The sequence below is a fragment of the Pectinophora gossypiella genome, chromosome 10, assembly GCF_024362695.1.
Source record: "Pectinophora gossypiella chromosome 10, ilPecGoss1.1, whole genome shotgun sequence".
Lineage (NCBI taxonomy): Eukaryota > Metazoa > Arthropoda > Insecta > Lepidoptera > Gelechiidae > Pectinophora > Pectinophora gossypiella.
In genome coordinates, this window is record NC_065413.1 from 3,498,084 (window position 1) to 3,517,460 (window position 19,377).

Sequence of the window (19,377 nt, forward strand, 5' to 3'; positions counted from 1 at the left end):
TTAGATTATTTTAAGTAAAATTTATAAGCATTTTATAAGTCGGATTTACGTCGACAAGTTTTGAACGAAAACGAGAATACTTTTTTTTTACGTTTTGGCCTAAGGCCTACGGCCTATTTTCTAAATAGCGTATTACTTATTACTGTAGTTACTGTACCACGTTGGCATATTAGATTTTATTATAACAAATTGATTTGATTCAAGATTACGTTCCTGTGGAATGAGAACAGTGTCTTGGCATATTCTTTAATGGCTTAGAGATTTCATTATCCAAGCCAAAATAACAAAAAAATATAAACTTATTAGATTGACAGCTAGCTGTCAGCTGTTTTTGGTGTGGCGGGGTGGTGTTGTTTCGGTCGCGGTCGATTTATAGAAATACTTTTTTGAAATTAATTATCTTGTTAATTCCTCAAACATTTCAATATTTCAATGTGGCAGTGCAGTACCTAATGATATTCGCAAATAGTTACTTTATAAGTCCTAAGCTATGATATTCAGTGATTCCTGACTGCCGATTTATTTTTGGTAAGTTTATAATTTGTTTACCTTAGTTATTGCATTCCTGCTTTTTATTAACAATCTGCTGTTGTGTATGCTAAACTATAGACTGCGTTAAAATCACCTCAAAATTGCAAAATATACAAGGTGTCTTTCATATAGTGCTAATTATTTTTTCAAAAACAGGCGACATGCTTTTTACCGATATTAAGGCCAGAACAGTATATGATTGATTAAACTGTTAAACATGGGCTGTTGATTAATTCGATAGGACGTAGAGACAATTGATTTACATACTTCAAAATATAACAAGTAAGTAAGTTTTTCTTTTTAAGTTTCATCATGTTTTGTAGGCCCTAGTCACGATTGGATGCTCTTAGAACCGGTTCTTATTACTATTATAATTCACGCGTATGCTCTTTATATGTGATGAATTGATGGTTCTTAATAAAATCTAGTTGTATAGTGTTTATGAGAATAAAGCAAAACCAGACAACACTATTTCATAGCCATGGTTTGTATGTTGCCTGATTAGCAGTGGTCAGATATTTGGGCGCTTATTTGCCTAAACTTTTTAAAATGCAATGAATGGAAGTGGTCACTTATGACATTTTATTTTGACACTGGGTCTGGGAAGTCCGGGTCTGGGATTGCATAAGGGTTTTAAATTTGTTAGATGTCCCTAAAACACGTTACTAATTTAAGCGATCTAATAAGCTATATTAGTAAACCCGCGCAAAATTAAGCGCCCAAATATACAATAACTGTTATGTTTATTTTTTTTAACTTTAAATCCTTCATTCCTATTTAAGAAAAAATAGTGTTATAATTAATTTTACTGAGATACAAATAGATGCTTAATTTTCTGCACATATAAATAACGGTTTATCTCTAACTGACAAGAAGAATAAACAAAACAATATGTAAAATGTGTCTATTATTTTATAATTATTTTTGGATTTTATTATACTTTTTTTGTGTGCTACACTGCAGCTGTACAATTGTACTATATCTTCTGCCAAAGGTTGTCTGGAAAGGCCGCCTTTGCCCACCTTAGAAGAAGTTTATCCTGTAAATGTCTTGTAAATTTGTGTGCAATGAATATTTTATTATTATTATTAATAAACAGTTAAAACAAAGGAAGTATGAAAATTTACCAAATTATCTGGATATTGAAAACTATTCATGAAATCATCAAACATCCATACAGTTTTGTGAATGTTCAGCCAGGAGCCATTTTGTCAATAAAGTTAATACTTTTCTTTTCTTTCTGAATAAATTAAAAGAACATAATTTTTGACATGGTGAAATATTTTAGAATTATGAAAAATTCGAACTTTAAAAGTGGCCTTTAATTGAATAGTACTATAAAGTAATAAAAAAATTGTTACAATCATGAAGACAGAGAAACGCTCGAGCATTGTTTATGACAAAGAAAACTGTTGCAATTTACTAACACTTCCTTTGAAGGGTGTATTGTTGCACAATGTACAAGGCAAAAAATTGCGCAGTATGCCCGCGCCATTGTTTAATAAATGCATCTACTGTTTCTGCTATGAAAGAGCAAGTCCATGCATACCTACATAAACTCACGCCTATTCTCCACCAGGGTAAGCAGAGACTATGGAATTCCATTTGCTTCAATGCTGACGTAGTTCTCTTGCTTCCTCCACATTCATCAATCGTTTCATACAAGCACGCCAAGCTATGCCAAGCAAGTACATAGTCATACATAATATAAATAAACAGGCTATATATTTGTCTCTGCTGCAAAAGCACAGCATAGCTTGGACTACCACACACTCCTTAATTTTTTTCACCATTGGCGTATTCAGAGGAACATCGTAAGATTAACTCATCATCATTAATTTAAGAGCCACACTCTTATTGGTGTAGCATTATCAACTCTTGTCTATCATAGGCCAATTCCTTGACTTCCTTATAAACGTTACGTTCGCCTTCTCTTTAATTTGTTCCATGTAAGCTCTTCTTGGTATTCCCCTTCCTCTCTTTCTTTCTATCTTCCGTTTTACGTTTTTATTAATAAATTCGTTGTGCCTCATTAAGATGAACTAAGCACCTAAACTTCAATAACATTGGAGACATGTTCCATGAATGCAATAATTGCACAAATTAGTAAGCCATTACAAATTATTGTCATTCTGAAGGTCGGACTTGTTAGGTAGCTCAACAACCATGGTACCTACGTACAATTGAGTATTTTATTTTTAAAATGTCACTTTAAAGTCGAGTTTTCCTGTTTAAATAATGCACTATGCTGGCATAATGTAGTAATTTTTATACCTAATTCTTTTATAAAAGTAATTTACATCAATGAATTGTGATAAAATAGTGAGTATATCTCCCGATATATTAACTATTAAAACATTGTGATTAATCAATCAATCAAATATACTTTATTGCACACAACATATAAAACAAATTTACACAAATGGACGAAAGATACAGCACAATCTGGCGGCCTTATTGCCTTTTTTAATAATCTTTAATAGTATTATTTATTATAATAATTAATCATAAGTACATTTATATCTACAGCATGTTGTTTAAGAGCAGTAGTCCTTCTAATAGGACATTCTAGTAGGCTAAGTAACCAGGCTGCTTCGTTCACATGTGCCGAGGAAACCGGCGAGACAGTGCCCTCGGCCGAATACTCGGTGCGTATAAAAACTTGAAAAACACACCAGTTTAAAGAAAAGGTTAACGTCGTGTCTTATAGGGAAGTCAAGGAATTGGCCTTTGATAGACTGGAATGGAAAATGCTACACCGACAAGAGCGTGGCTGTTAAATTGATGATGATGATGATAAAAACTTGTCGCACGACACACGTGATAAGGAATTTTCGTTTAACTTTGTATTGCGACATTAATAAAACGTCATTGATTGCTATTCCTCGCGAGATGCCGCTTCTGCCGTCATTCCATACATCGCATAGGTATAGAAGTTGTCGGTGCGGAATTTATCGACATTCCTCGTCTTTCACATCGGGTCTTCGGCTTTTATTATCTCGGTTTATCGGTTAATGAGTAAATGTTCCAGATACCTATTCACATAAACTTATTTTCATAATCGGGTTGTTCTTCGAACACCGGAAGTGAATATCATTGCGTAAGATAGAAAAAGTATTTGTACATTGTTTTAAGTTTACGCGGTTATTATCAAAATTAAAATACATAATAACGGGTTCTTACCGCGTTTAAATCAGGGATATGAGACTCCCGATATTTCGACACTGTTGCAAGTGCCATGATCACGGGATGACTGATGAGATCCATAATTTTCTACGCGATGAGAACCCGTTATTATGTGTTTTAAAAGTATTTATGTTATGTTAGCGACATACATACATAAGCACTGGATATTTGGAAAATGACAAAAGATTGTAGGATATTTTGTATTCACGGTAGTGAGTTTGACTACCCGTATTCGGAGATCTATCCAATCACCCTATAGGGGTAAGTTAAGTTAGCATCTTTAAAGCGTATTAGCCTAGAAGGAGCATTGACCAAATTGGAGATGTCCTTGGAAAGGTTTAGTACGATCTACTCTGAACCAATGTGTGTGTATGAAACGATTGATGAATGTGGAGGAAGTAAGAAAAGTGTGTCAGGATCAAAGCTTATGGAATTCCTAAAGCCCCACCAGCGGCTGAGCTACGTTTCCTGGATGTAAACCTAGCTTAGCCGCTGGTGGGGAGCGGAGAGTTGCCGTTCTATACGTGGTATTATTCCTTATTCCTCCACCAACCCGCAGTGGAGCAGCGTGGTGGAGTATGCTCCATACCCCCTCCGATTGATTGAGGGGAGGCCTGTGCTCAGCAGTGGGACGTATATAGGCAGTTTATGTATGTTATGTATTCCTTATTCTATGACTTAACCGCAATAATCCATACTAAGCAAAGTTCATTAGTGTTTGCTTCTGAACACTCCACCCCCTCAATGTGGGGTGTAAAGATATGACGTCACGCTTGACGCCTTGGTATGCCTACGAGACCATCTCCTCGAGACATATCGCATTTGCCGGCGCCGACCTTTGCTTTTTAATCTTCTCCTTAGGGTATTATTTACTTGTATTATCATCACCGGCGTGCGTGTATGAAGTCGCGTCGCGAGCGTCTATCCATCCATAAGGAAGGCCCGTGCCCCAGCAGTTAATGGGCTGATGATGATGATTACAGCCACACATATTCAGTATAGTAGGTTTGTCTACTATCTCGTGCCTTCATTCTTCATACAATTTACTTTCAATTTTAATTTGGGGATTTTAAAGACAAGAGTGAGGCACTATTTGAGTTTGCTTGCTTGCTTGGCGGGTCGTTGTCAAACCTCTGAATAAAAAAAAGTCAGGAGCAGGTGATTTCGGACAATAAGGATGCAGAATGTGAAATAAATATTTTATTATTATATTAACGTGCCTTCCGAAGCACGGATCATCTTACTTACGGACAATCAGGTGATCAGATCACAAAGTAATTTTTTAGTAATGCTATTTATGGAGACAGATATATATGTCGTAAAATTGATCATTTCATGATGTGGTCGACCATTTCATGAAATGGTCATATTTCATGAAATGGCTAACTTAAGTTGACCATATCGTTGAAACGTCAATGTTTAATGACATAGCAATCAACGTTTGGCCATAGCGTTAATGTAGGCGGTGTCCATGCTATGTGGCGTAATAATAATGCGAATAGTCGATTAATTTCTTAGGTTCAAAATTATGTACCTATTCGATATGGAAAATTGAACAATAACATTGATTCATCGATTATAATATCAATCAAGTTTTAAATATAATCGACGCCAGCGCCACTATCGGTGGATAATGTTACTAATTTTACGATGTGATTGCCAACGTTTGGCCATATCATGAAGTAATCATGCATTTCGTTAGTCATATCGTTAAACGTTTTGTGTTCATTGATCTGGCCACACTACATCATGATGTGGCCAACGAATGTCAATTCTATGATCTGGCCACGACATATAGACATCATACCTGATAGCTTTGTATAGTTTAAAACAGGAAGAGCACGAGAACAATTTGTAGCGAACCCATACAATGCGATTGATCACGTTATTTTGTGTCAATACGGTTTATCCGCTCCGTTGTTTTGGTTTTAAATTACATACTCATCACATATAAAATGTGACACAGTTGTCATGTGATAGGTCTTGAAATCAACTCAGAATCAGAAATCAGAATCTTTATTCAACGTAATTATCATGGAGAAACTTGTTGAAGGTCAATGTAACATTTTTGAATTTACGTCATTTCGCAAGGTGTTATGGCTGAGGAGAAGAAATGACAAGAAACTGCAACAGCAACACATCATGGTCTGAGTCATTCCGTTGTCGTTACAATGTCACTAATACCCTGTATGTAAAGCCGTACTTTCAGAAATTGTTCAATAAGTTAACGTCATTGCGGCTGACTACACTTCACTGTTGAGGGGTGAATGTGTAATAAATAAGTAATGGGGTTTTCCTTACTTAAATTCTTCAACGAGTTGCATGATATCGAAGAATTTACTTCTTTTGTCTTGGTTCTGTGGGCAATGACCGGTCGCACCAAGCATGGTTTCTGGGTTACTGTTGAGATGCTTCTGGCCCTGATATGACTGACGAATATTCCTCATTACGGATCTTACGGACTGATAAGACGGAAGATAGACTATAAGTACCGAAACTTACATGTAAAAAGTCATGGAACAAATGGAAAGCTCAGTGACGTGTGGGTACTTAGTTCATCTTGCGATGGATGTACCTCTGACTACCCCAATTCATATTCATTTATTTCTTATAACAACTTTACATTGTGTTGGAAATTGGATATAAAAATAAAAACAAGCTTAAACTACGTTATAATCTAAAACAACAGTAGCATAAAGATCAAATTAAAAAAAAATAAAAATCTTACACTTTAAAGTTACACTAAACACAATGTCGATGTTGTTTAAATTCCTCAACGCTGTAAAAACAATTCTCTAGCAAAAAGAGTTTAAGATTTTTACTAAATAAATTAGCATCATCAGTAGTTTTAAATTCTTTTGGAAGACAAATAATCTGACCGCTTGATACCTTACACTTTGTTCTGCCACAATTGGGATATGTGAGCTTATGTTCTATTTAAAAAAACGAGCCATGTCTTTGGCGATGGGCTGATAACCTGACACCCGGCACATCAATCATATCCGTTTTGAGAAGAAATTTAAGAGTTGCTGCAGGTTTTATTGAAAACTACCGCCTCTGCCCTCTCCAATAGGGATGTAGGCGTGGCTTTATGTCTAGTTATCCAAACAATTTAGATGTGGACACACAAAATATCGTCTGCACTGCTATCAACGTAATTATTCTTATATTTCCGCCGTCTAGTAATGATAATAACAAGCATGGGAACTAGTAGTTACACTTCGTAAGTACAACTGGCTTCTAACTAGTTTGCCTTTGCTCGCTCAGGGCTGTCAATACACCAGGAAGGAATCACTCGGGTTTTGGTATAATACAACTCGGGCAACTCCATGCAAAATATATAATTAAGTAAGTTGTAAGTTTAAGTAGTATGTATCTATGTACATATATAACGCGATGTCCGTGGCCTCACTCGGCAGGGCCCGCAGAATACCAGCGCCGTGGCTCACGCCGCGACTTATGCTGAGCGAGGTCCTTTTATTCCGGACTCCACCGCAGATGGTCGGGCCGTCAGTGCGTTGCATTTAGAATACTTAGTTTTATTATTACGTATTGTTTTTATGATTTTGGTTTGTTTTTCTTTTTGTTTTGGATATTTTTTTTTGTCTGTGTACTTATTGATTTCCGTGTGGTTTCTGTCCTGTGTTAAATGTAATGTACCTGTCTGTCTGTGTCTGTGGTGTCCGGAAGTAATAAATGTTTCTTTCTTTCTTTAATTTTTACCATATGCCGCGTAACGTGTAAGTGCGAGCGACACAGACATTCCGAGCCCTCTCCTTACTCTTTAGCGGCTTACGGTCATTTCTGACGTAAGACCCAGAGGGGGTGAGATCGAATTGGTGGGGGGTGGAGAATTACCGTTCCATTACCATTATCAAAATTGGGCGTGAGTTGTCTTCTCTTACTTGTGGCTCTATCTCCCCTCCAGAGGCATGACAGGCGTGAGATATTCTGTATACAGGGTGTTAGTGACGTCGTAACGAAAACTTTGAGATATGATTCATGAACTCAGAATCAATCAATCAATCAATCAATCAATAATACTTTATTGCACAACAACATATACAAAGGACATAAACAGAATCATGGTCTGAATCATCCCTCTTAGTATTCGTTACGATGTCACTAACACCTGTATACAATATTTACGTCTCGCTTGCTTTTATAAACATATCTCGCCGTAGGCAACCCTGGCTAAGCGTACCAACTTTACGACTCAGGTTTTCCAGTTTACGTTGAGCCGCGTTCGCTTACAGACGCGACTGTTTCTTTTTAGTTTTATTTTTCTCTTTATTTACTTCTACAAGTGTTCGTGTGGAATGTTATTTGTTGTTATTAGTTGACACACCTGGATTCTTGTTTATATTTTGAGTGTTTAAAAGAAATATCTAGAATAACTTTAAGGTGAGTTTAATTATTGTTGATGTAAAAACTTGTTATGTTTAACTGCTACGAAAAGTTGTTTTCGTGTGGTAATCATTCGCGTTTTTCTAGAGTTATTTCAAAAGCAAATACCTAAGACATTTGAAACAAAATTGCATTACCTAATTCTAAGTAACTAAAAAGTGTAGTTTCATCGTTTATATCTTTTTGTTAGTAAGTAAAAGTAGGTATCGATTGTTCTTGACCGACATTCGCCATAAGCAGTTTTCTTGAATGCTGTTTTAACAAATACTGTGACTAATTTTGTATAGTATTACACCCATTTTTGTGTGGGTAATGTTAGGTACCTGCTTCTCTCGTGTGGGTTGGGTGATCACTGATCAATGACGAACCTCACCAACCCTGATGGACTCAGGTACCTAAAAGCTGGGCCGGGAGTGAAAAAAAATATTATAATTACTTTATTATACCGGGCATGTTGTTTTTTTTTGTTTTTCCCAAGGCAAAGGGAACTTGCCCATACAGCCATGTCTTGTGTTTTTTTCTTGATGATGATTAATGAAACGATGAAAGGTGATGACAATGAATGATGAAACCTAATCCCCCACCCTTGGAGCAGAGTTCTACTCCGAATCCCAAACGAATTAACTCAAAAGTCCGAACAAACTTTCGAGTTATGAAGCGGCTTGTTGGCACGAAGCGAAAATAGATAGGTACACTTTGTTTATTGAATATTCCGATATGATAACACTATCGTGAATGTTTTCGGACTAACTTAATGCGATAATTAACCAAAAAACACCACTTAGTATTAATTATTTAGATTATTCAATGGCGAAAGCGACCGTCTCGTTTCCGTTCCCGTCAAAAAGCCCACAAGTCGTTATATTCGACAGAAGGATTATGTTTCTTTTTCAAAATAATTGCCATAGACTAATACTAACTAGAGTTATTCTTTTTGTAATAGGCCACATTGAAGCGATTCATCTAAAAAAAATCAATATTTTTGCTATTTGACATTTGGCCATATAAAAGTTAAGTGCGCAATGCTAACAAATGTCAAATAGCGATATAGTTTTTTGGAATAATTACGACTTATCTATGGCTCTACCTAACCCAATAGCTGTTACGGAAGTTTATTTATGTGATTCTTTAGGTCTTTAAAAATGTATCTGCATGGGAAGATACAGGTGGCTTACAGGTGGCCATAGTTCACATGACTTGATACTTATAAGCCACTTCACATAATTGTATAATCTTTGATTTCAGTTCAGTCGTATGCTATTACAGAGTCATTAATCGTAATTCGTGCTTCTGTGATTACTGTAATACCACAGAATACGCTTCTCAGTTTAACTCAAAAATATCTTTATTCAGTAGGTAACATAGTTACAGTTAGTTAACAAAACATAGTTACACTAACAGACATGCGTATAAGACTGTTATTAGGTATATGATGAAAAGTCCGCTGATGGAGGTTTCATTGCAGCTTGATTGTAGCTGAAGTAAGGATGTCAGAAGTATTTTTTTTGTTTTGTTGAACAGAATAAATACAGATCTAAAAGTTAATACCAATTTATGCTTCATCAGACTTAACTTTGGTAAATATCCCGCTGGCTGGATGTCGGTTAGAAAACTTTGTATTTCCGTTTTTTTAACGGAACAAATTCTGTTTTCAGCATAATTCAGTAGAACAAATCCAGATCTAATTATCTGCATCACTCTTATGTCTCCCAGACAGGGGATCCCGCTGAGTGTAGACATATAGGAGGAGGAACCATAGATAACCAACCATATTTTCCATTGTCTCTGCTTAGCTTAGCCGCTGGTGGGGAGCGAAGAGTTGCCGTTCTATACGTAGTATTATTCCTTATTCTATGGTTTCTCTTTACCCCGGTGGGAAAATAACAATAATAAAATAAAATAATTTCCTAACAGTTGCTGATTTATTATTAAAGAGTTTTTTACGTTGTCACGTTTTGTTTATTGCTATTACTTTTTCATCGTCTTCACGTCGTTTTATTTTGATATGACTAGTGAACCACCTGATTGACCGAGAAAGTAAGGGTGGTATTAATAAACGAATCTCAGCTGAGACTGCCCTCAAGATCATGCTCAACTCCCTGTTTTTATATGAGAACTGTCACATTGACATGATCTTGAGGGCAGTCTCACAGCTGAGATTGGTTTATTAACACCACCCTAAGATGATTCCGTAATTCGGAAGGTACGTTAAGCCGTTGGCCCCAGGTTGCTAGCCCAAATGCCTCCACCAACTTTGCGGTTGATTGACGGAAGACCTATGCCCAGCAGTGGAACGTATATACGTTCGTATAGGCTATTTAGATGAAGTGATAAGTGGTAAATGCTTCGTTCCGTTTTTTGATAATAATACCTATTATTATAATACATAATGATGTGGTTTACAGAGAACGGTTATCAGATATCGCCTATGGAATGAGAATTTCTAAGAATACGATAAATTCATTTTATATTTTAATAACCAGATACTTAATAATTTAAGAAGATTTTTATAAAGAAATTATTAAATTGAAAACGAACTTAAGATCTCACTTTAAGAACCGGTTAAGAATTGGAATTTAATTTAAAATGTGTGATATCAGTACAAAAGTGCAACATAGGTATCTATTTGCTATACGAGCGAAACAAGTTATCGTAAAAAAATGATTTCAACTTACACAATCGATGTCGACGATCGATTGACCACAACCTGGAAGCATCGATAAGATCGTCACCCAAGGCAGCGTACTCTACCCATGTTTATATTTAAATGGTTTCCACTATTAGTATGCAATGGGTCTAATAGATACTTTCTCTAACGCCAGACGCGTTTCTAAGTTTTTGTCCGCATGTTTCTCAATATAGATAAATGCTGTTCACGGTCGTTCTTCCATTCGCGATGCTCTTTTTTTATTTATAAGCCAATATAACCTAAACATTACTAGAAACAGCATGCTTAACACCATTATATTCTAGGTTATTCATGCGATGGTTGCTTACGGGCCGAGCGCTTGTCAAATATTCATTTACGCATATTCGATCCTCATAGCCCCACTGTGCTGTTAAATGCTGACCAGTGTAACGTGTACAGCTTTAGTTACTCTACTAATACTCCCGACTACTCTACTTATTAATACTCCAAGCCTCCATTATTAATACTCCAGGCAACGGCCTCTGTGGTCAAGTGGTTGAGTGTTGGGCTCACGATCCGGAGGCCCCGGGTTCGAATCTAATTTGGATAGGACATTACAGGCTGATCACCTGATTGTTCGAAAGTAAGATGATCCGTGCTTCGGAAGGCACGTTAAGCTGTTGGTCCCGGTTACTACTTACTGATGTAAGTATGTAGTCGTTACATGAGCCATGTCGGGGGCCTTCCTGATCCGTAGTACACCTAGCAGGGCCTGTGGCGGCTCAATAATAACCCTGCCACCAGGGTTGATGAGGTAGGTATTCCACCTCACAACCCACACGATAAGAAGAAGAATCCTCCAGGAAATCCAGTATATTATATACCAACCTAGTTTTATACGCAAGGGCCTAAAGTTTTGTGACTCCACGTAAACAAAGTTTACGAAAGTACTACTTTCATACCTTTACCTTAGTTTACTTTTCTTACATTTTTCCTCCACTTAAATTTCCCTCTTTGCTTTATTTACGTTATAAAAGGATACTTTGTTATTGTGCTTTTTTGTTTGTTAATTACTTTCTAGTAGTTTGTCTTTTTTTTCTAGTGGTTTTCATAGGTGTGGGCTGATTATTTCAGTCAAATTCTTCTTCTATAAGTAATGAAAAAACGTTGATATTGTCATCCTACCTAGGTTTTTAAAATAATTATCATTGTTTGTGTTTTTGTCTCGAATAATAAATAGAACTAGGTTAAGTATCCCCTATTAAGGTGTTTTAGTGTAATCTAATTATCTAATGCGTAATACATGTTTTTTTTTAATTAGACAAAGTAGAACAGTTTTGGAATTATATAGGTAGGTACGTTTACTAATTTGTTGAGGCTTTTGTTTATTTAGGTTTTTTAATTACTCATCTATAAAATAGCCATTTCCTAACACTGGTTAGTGTAGTCAGTGATGCTCTACTAGGAATTCCAAATTCAAATTAATTTAAAATTAAAGCTCAGTTCAAGCTCATTTAAAATAAGTTGTTCATTTGTTTTTCGTTTCTGGCTGTTTCTGTGGTTCATTTTAGGTCTTCGTATAAGAAGTATTAGATTTTGATTATTTACTTGTGGTATTCCACAAGGACCCCTTATCACCATAAGGTTCATCATATCCAGCTTACGACATCGTATCAACAGTGGCTGCAAGTTGTCTTTGATTACTTGCGGCTCTGCCCACCCCATTAGGGATTACGGGCGTGAGTTTATGTATGTATGTACTTGTGGTATTTTGTACAGGATGTTTTCGTGTTCAGTCACAGCATAATTCTCAAGTTTATAAATAACGAAGAGAGAATTGAAATGATTCACATTCACACTTGAAGTTGACAAATACTATAAATGTAAATGCATAAACATCTAAAGGATACCAAAGTTTGTACTGTGCTTTCCATGCTATGTTGTTGAAATCAACGTCTCCATATCAATGATATAATAATTTACAAATAGACTTGCTATCGTAGTGAAAGTTTTTGCTAATCTGTGTAGATTTTTTTTCTCTTTCTAGGTATTTAATGTCAACACGTCATCATCATCTTCCTAGCGTCATCCCGTTTCTCACAGGGTCCTCTTACCCAACCTGAAGATTTGACAGATCCGGTTTTTTATAGAAGTGACTGTCACACCTGTCTGACCTTCCAACACACGAAGGGAAAACCAGTACTACTCACAAAGTTTTCCTTCATCGCAGAGCACGTGATAATAATTTATGATCTAAACATTAAAAACAATTTCAAAAACCATTGGTTTAGACCCGTGCTGGATTCGAACCTGTGACTGTACAGTGAGAGTCAAGCGCTCTTCCAACTGGGCTATCACGATTCTTTAATGATAACACGTAAATACTAAAATCGCTACAAGTAGTGCCTTGCGGATATCACCCACCTTAGCATTCAATTGTTTTGCTTGATTTGCAACAAAATAAGGAAAATAAAAGAATAACGTATTTGCATCGAGGTGATTTAATGTTCTAGCGACTCATACGCAATTTAAATCTTAACTATTACATCGCCAAGTATTATAAAGAGTACCTAATTATTAATCTTTATGTATTTATTTTTATTTTGATAGAGTCAGTCACGGCGCGTATTATTACCCGACTGCGACGAAGCAAAAAGGAGAGTTGTGTTTGACCGCTGTGTATGAGTGTATGCACGTCTGCTCGAACCTAACTTCTAAACCACCTGTCATAATTTAACAAATGAGGTGTGACTAGAAAGAAGCCTCTTGATTATCCAGTGGTTATAGGCTAGGAGACGTCACACTAAATTCAATGTGGCGCCCTCCAGAGCACATAAAGTGAGGACGAAAAAAAATAATACAAAAAAATAACGTGTGTTGGGTATCAAATGAAAGGGCTTAATTTGCACATTTCAAATATGTACATATTACTAGCTTTTCCTTGCGGGCTTTTTTGTATTTACTCGATAATTACGTTGAATTGATAACATGACTGCTCAGACATGGTCGGATAGCTTTTATCTCCAAATCTTGCGTAAAACACTTATCGGAAGCGCGTTATCTTAATAAATAAGACTCCAAAATAATATAGGTTTAAAAACTAAAACCCGATTACGGAAAATCGCTTGCCAATTTGTCCTAAGAGTTTGCAAACCACGGCATACGATACCACCATGGCTGTCTGCTATATGTATATCACTATTCGGAAGAATTTCAGAGATATACTTAGCTAGTTTCATACTTTTTAGACCCCTTTTCACCTCTTGGGGTTTAAAGACGACATATTGATAATGTTTGTAACAATGTTTTGTTTAAATAAAAATAAATAAATAGGGCGTGATTTTTCCGTAGTCGGGTTTAAGTTTTTAAACTTATATTTTTATTGTGAGTCATAAATTTATAGGTTGGGTATTGAATAGTAAATGATAATAATATATAAAGGTAGGTATGTTGAACTGTGGTTATAAATTATAATATTTACGATTAGTTCCTCGTCGCAGTGTTTGTGATAAAATAAGTGATACGTTTCTGTGGAATGTTTGATTCGATATAAGAAACGTGTTGTAGATAAATCTAATAACATGTGCCTAATATTAGATATAAATAGGTACATTTGGATAAAGAGGCGATAAAGCAGGGGTAGCACCGTAATAAAAGTCAAAATAGATTTTCTCTAGCACACGCATTCTCATTCAGTTTATTTTTAATATAAATTCCCCTCAAGTCGCGTAAACGACACTTCGAAGACATTTCACTAATACCCGCCTCCGTGGCCTCCGTGGTCCAGTGGTTGAGCGTTGGGCTCACGATCCGGAGGCCCCGGGTTCGAATCCCGGTGGTGACATATCACAAAAAATCACTTTGTGATCCTTAGTTTGACAGACATTACAGGCTGATCACCTCATTGTCCGAAAGTAAGATGATCCGTGTTTCGGAAGGCACCGGTTACTACTTGCTGATGTAAGTGAGTAATCGTTACATGAGCCATGTCAGGGGCCTTTGGCGGCTCAATAGTAACCCTGACACAAGGGTTGATGAGGCTGGTATTCCACCTCACAACCCACACGATTAGAAGAAGAAGACTAATAACTAGTGAACGGAAAATGTAGCGTAGAATATTTAAGTATCTCCACTTTTTAATCTGTCACGATTATTTCTGGACATATCTAACGCCACAGATGTTATGTAATTTGCACAGTACCTATCGTATAGTGTAGATGTAGATTTGATCTCTTATCAAGATAATACTTATCTCAATTGTCTTTATAAACTATAATTTAGTAAAGAATCGCGTATTTCATTTGTAGTTGACTCGTGTTCGTGTTGTAATTTCTTTTTGGACTAGACACTGGGATTTGCTTTGAGGTATTTTTGTTTTGTTTTCTATTAACCTCCTAACCCCGAGATTGCCAGACACAATAGATAAACAATGGAGTTTGGATTGAAAAGAACATTTGGTTTACAACTTTAAGAAGAGATATTAAATATACCTAACACAATGTTTATGTTTCTTTTAATCAATTGTGTTTCGCCTTAAAACTGTAGATTGCATGTGAAATAATTCAGGACCTCGATACTGACCCCGCCGACGTGGTCGACGATTTCCCTCATTCAGCGCTTATCGCTATCGACCCACTAGAGTCGATTAATTCTTTCAAATATTTTTCCTCTCAGACGACTCCCTGTGCCGAGGTTCGCGGCCAACTGGGCACCCTCAGGCCTGTTTTAAACGTTGTATCGGGTGAGAGCCTTCAGCGCTCCCCATTTGTCCGGCCAAGTAGTTAATGCCATCTGCGGCAAATCTACAATAAGTCACGTCAAAAAAAAAAAGTGAAATAATACTTTTGATCGAGTTTTTAACTTAGTTTATTTAACAAATCTTTTCAGCGCTTGTATTCTTGTGTTTTTTAGATAAAATTAAAAATCTTCTATACTAATTAGTCTTAGTGGACGCGTGTTAATTTTGATATATAAAGGTGTTTCATATTTATCAGCGTAACAAATTGTTTCGAGTTGGTGTGCTGTATGTCTGGCTTTGAAATTACAAGTTGTAATTCGTATTATTTTTATGAAAATAACGTTGACAACATTTATTTAGTAAGGTTATCCATGTTTAAAATACAAGTCACGCCTTACTTCCCTACCGGGGTGGGCAGTCTTACTTACACATAATATAAAACTAACATGAAATGGCAAAAGCCTACTTTTGATTTCAGTAAGAAGTATTATAGCTTGTCTGTACGGTCATGACTTACCTGCTTATCGGTACATCTGTGCGGGCTGTAATTAATATTACCATTTGATTAGATAAAACAGTTTCAAATTCTAATATCTATCCTATTTTGTGGTGATTATCACGCGAGTTCGGTTGTAATTTTGCATTTCTTGTCGTGTGAAGGTTTTCCGTAACTACTAAATAATTCGACCGTTTTCGCCCGTTGTGGAGTGGAGACATTTGTAACAGCTGCATTGTAACGTGTATGTTGTATCGTTCCAGAGTCGCCGCCACGCGTGAAGATGGCTGGAAGCACGACGGGGGCGCTGCTATACGCGGTGACCGCGGCCGTGCTGGGCATGCTACAGTTCGGCTTCAACACCGGCGTCATCAACTCCCCGCGCACCTTCATCGAGCTCTTCATTGCCGAGCACTACAACGCCTCCCCCAGCCTGCTCTTCGGAGTGGTAGTCAGTATCTTCGCCATCGGAGGCATGATCGGCTGCCCCCTCGCCAGCTGGCTGCAAGAAAAGCGCGGACGCAAACAAGCCCTCCTCCTCAACGCTGCTTTCGGAGTCATCGGCGCAGTCTTCATGGGCTTCAGCAAAACCGCCACCTCCGTTGAAATGCTCATCATCGGAAGATTCCTTATCGGCATCAACTGCGGATTCGCAACCACTGCTTCGCCGACCTACGTGTCAGAAATAGCGCCCGTCAGACTTCGCGGGGCGTTTGGAACTGTCAATCAGTTGGCGGTCGCTTTCGGTTTGGTCGGCGGACAGATTCTGGGAATAGGGCCGATACTTGGCAACAACGAAGGTTGGCCGTGGCTGCTGGGGCTGGCTATCATACCGTCCATGCTCCAGTGTGTAATGTTGCTGTTCGCGCCGGAATCTCCGCGGTATCTCCTTCTTGTTCGACGTGACGAGCAACAGGCCAGGGAAATGCTCACCAAACTCCGAGGGAGTGACGACATCGAAGACGAAATTAACGCCATGTATGTCGAAGACCGCGCAGAGAAACAGGAACAGCAGTTCAGTATTCCGGATCTCGTCAAGATAAAGGCCCTGCGTACCCCCCTGCTCATCGGCGTCGTCATGCATTTGTCTCAGCAATGGGGAGGTATTAACGCTGTTCTGTACTATTCCACAACGATATTCATGGATGCTGGACTGGATGAAGACTCGGCGAAGTATGCTTCGATTGGTGTTGGTAGTATTCTGTTTATAATGGCTCTCGTGTCCATTCCCCTGATGGACAGGTTGGGGCGCCGGACGCTGCAGTTGGGCGGCCTCGGTGGCATGGCTGTGTTCTCAATCCTCATGACGGTGGCATTGACAAACAAAGCTAACTCAACGATGAGTATATTTGCCGTTATTTTCACATTGTTATACGTGGCCTTCTTCGGCGTGGGGCCGAGCTCAATTCCTTGGATGATTTTGTCGGAACTGTTCGGGCAAGGTGCTCGGAGCGCCGCCGTCAGTGTTGGAGCCCTGGTCAACTGGTTTGCCAACTTTATAGTCGGTTTGACCTTCATTCCTATGAACGACGCTCTTGGGGACTACGTGTTCATTCCGTTCACGATACTTCTCGTTCTGTTCTTCATCTTCACTTACTTCAAGTTGCCAGAGACGAAGAATAAAACTATTGAAGAAGTGACAGCTCTCTTTAAATAATAACGACAGGCATAAGTAAGATGCATTCCTTAGACGTAAGCGTAACTATTATTGCAATAAGCCTACACTACTAATTGTGATAGTATTTTTTGTTGGAATATGGTTGTTCGGTGGTAGTTGATGAAACGTGAAATTTATTTGATAGGTTTTTTAAAAATTGCACATGAAATCATGGTCTATGAATCATTTTATAAGTGTAGCTAGTAAGTAATTGAAAATTTTTTTCAACTATCGTCGAATTTCTAGTTGAATTTATTCTATGTAGAACATAATAGACATTCTACATTGTACTCGTCTATCTGTTTCGCATAAAATTAGTAAGACTGAACACCTCACTTATATGAAGTTATTCGATATTTGTAATAAAAGTACTTATTAAATTAGTGCTAATAATATTAGACGATTTCTGTTCAACGTTTTAGAAGCAAATTCACATAATTTAAGAATTATTATTATTATCTTTAGAATTGAACTAATCGAAATTTCTTATAAAATAACCTAACCAGATTTCACATTCTAGGGTTTGAGGACCAACTTTTTGATTTCTTTACCAGTTTTCTTCATATTTAAGCTTAAATAAGTTTTGTGGACTTTGTTAACTATTTGATAGATTTTGTTTATGTTTTGGTGTTTGTTTTAATTTATACTTCTCTACACCAGTGCCTTAGATCTATAGATTTATTTATTTCAATCTTCACTTGCGCCCGGTGTAAGTTTGCAAGTTAAGAACGAATTAAAAAATGTTTCCTATGGAAAATGTATTTGTTTTTTACATTTATCTTTGTGAACTTATATTGGGTGCCCTATATTATAAACTGTATCGTATTCATAATAAGAAATTCTTATTCTTTTTAAGAATGAAGATAAGTTATGAATATTTATCGAATTTTAGAATGTAATTTTCGGGTTTTTTATTTATAATCACAGAATTTTGTTTAATTGTTGAGTGATGTACATAAAGGATACTATATGCACATTTTATCCTAAGTTTATTGATAGATTTATGTCAAGATATTCAGTTCAAACCAAATTATGTACCTATTATAAAACTGTTTTTTTTTTCAATAAATGGGTGAACATCAAAATGTGTCAAGTTTGGTGGTGAACTGTCATATAATTTTTTCGTGAAAAATTGGGGAAATTGGGAAAATTGGGAATTGAAAAATTCCTTTTTCATGTCGGAACCGAGGATCCTTTTGGATCTTTTTCATGTCGGAACCCAATTTTTCACGAAAAAATAATATGAAATTTCGCCACCAAACTTGAAATTTTGAGATTCAACCAAATGATGTATGGTCTGCTACCGTCCTAGTACCAACTAGTACACTTAGTGCCAACTGTAAATCTAGAATACAAATAACGTGTAAAGTTAAACAGTATGATGAAAATAATACGATAAAATATTGTAAAACATACAGCGGCATTTTTTGGAAAGAAGTATGCGCGCAATGCCAACAAATATCAAATAGCAATTTAGATGAATTGCTTCAACGTGTTTTTTTAGAGCCCCAGTTTTCAATTTCTCAATGAAAGACTTTCCAATCGGCGTTCCCCAAAAACATGATAGATGGCGTTGTTAAGTTTTTTCTTCGTTTAAACTTTTAATTTCACGTATAACAGACATATGCATATTTTATCTTTGTTTTTGAGTATAAATGACGACCCTTTTTATTACGCCAAGGTACAATTGCAACTTCCACCCATTATTATTGTGAGCAATATCTCTACCTATT

The 19,377-nt window shown here is 36.9% G+C and overlaps 1 protein-coding gene across 2 annotated transcripts; it reads left to right on the top strand.

The window, feature by feature from the left end:
* The first annotated feature begins 330 nt into the window (after positions 1 to 330).
* Positions 331 to 19,370, top strand: LOC126370242 (glucose transporter type 1-like). Of its 2 annotated transcripts, none has more exons than XM_050015058.1 (2): positions 331 to 528; positions 16,251 to 19,370. In XM_050015058.1, the coding sequence occupies exon 2, from the start codon at positions 16,271 to 16,273 to the stop codon at positions 17,642 to 17,644; it is 1,374 nt and encodes a 457-aa protein (XP_049871015.1). In that variant the 5' UTR covers positions 331 to 528; positions 16,251 to 16,270; the 3' UTR covers positions 17,645 to 19,370. The 2 variants fall into 2 exon arrangements, with proteins under 2 accessions (XP_049871015.1, XP_049871014.1); XM_050015057.1 differs by lacking the exon at positions 331 to 528 and adding an exon at positions 7,963 to 8,121.
* Positions 19,371 to 19,377: the final 7 nt, after the last annotated feature.

Excerpts from the sequence above, each read along its gene's own strand:
- LOC126370242 (XM_050015058.1), top strand. The coding sequence starts at position 16,271 with ATGGCTGGAAGCACGACGGGGGCGCTGCTATACGCGGTGACCGCGGCC.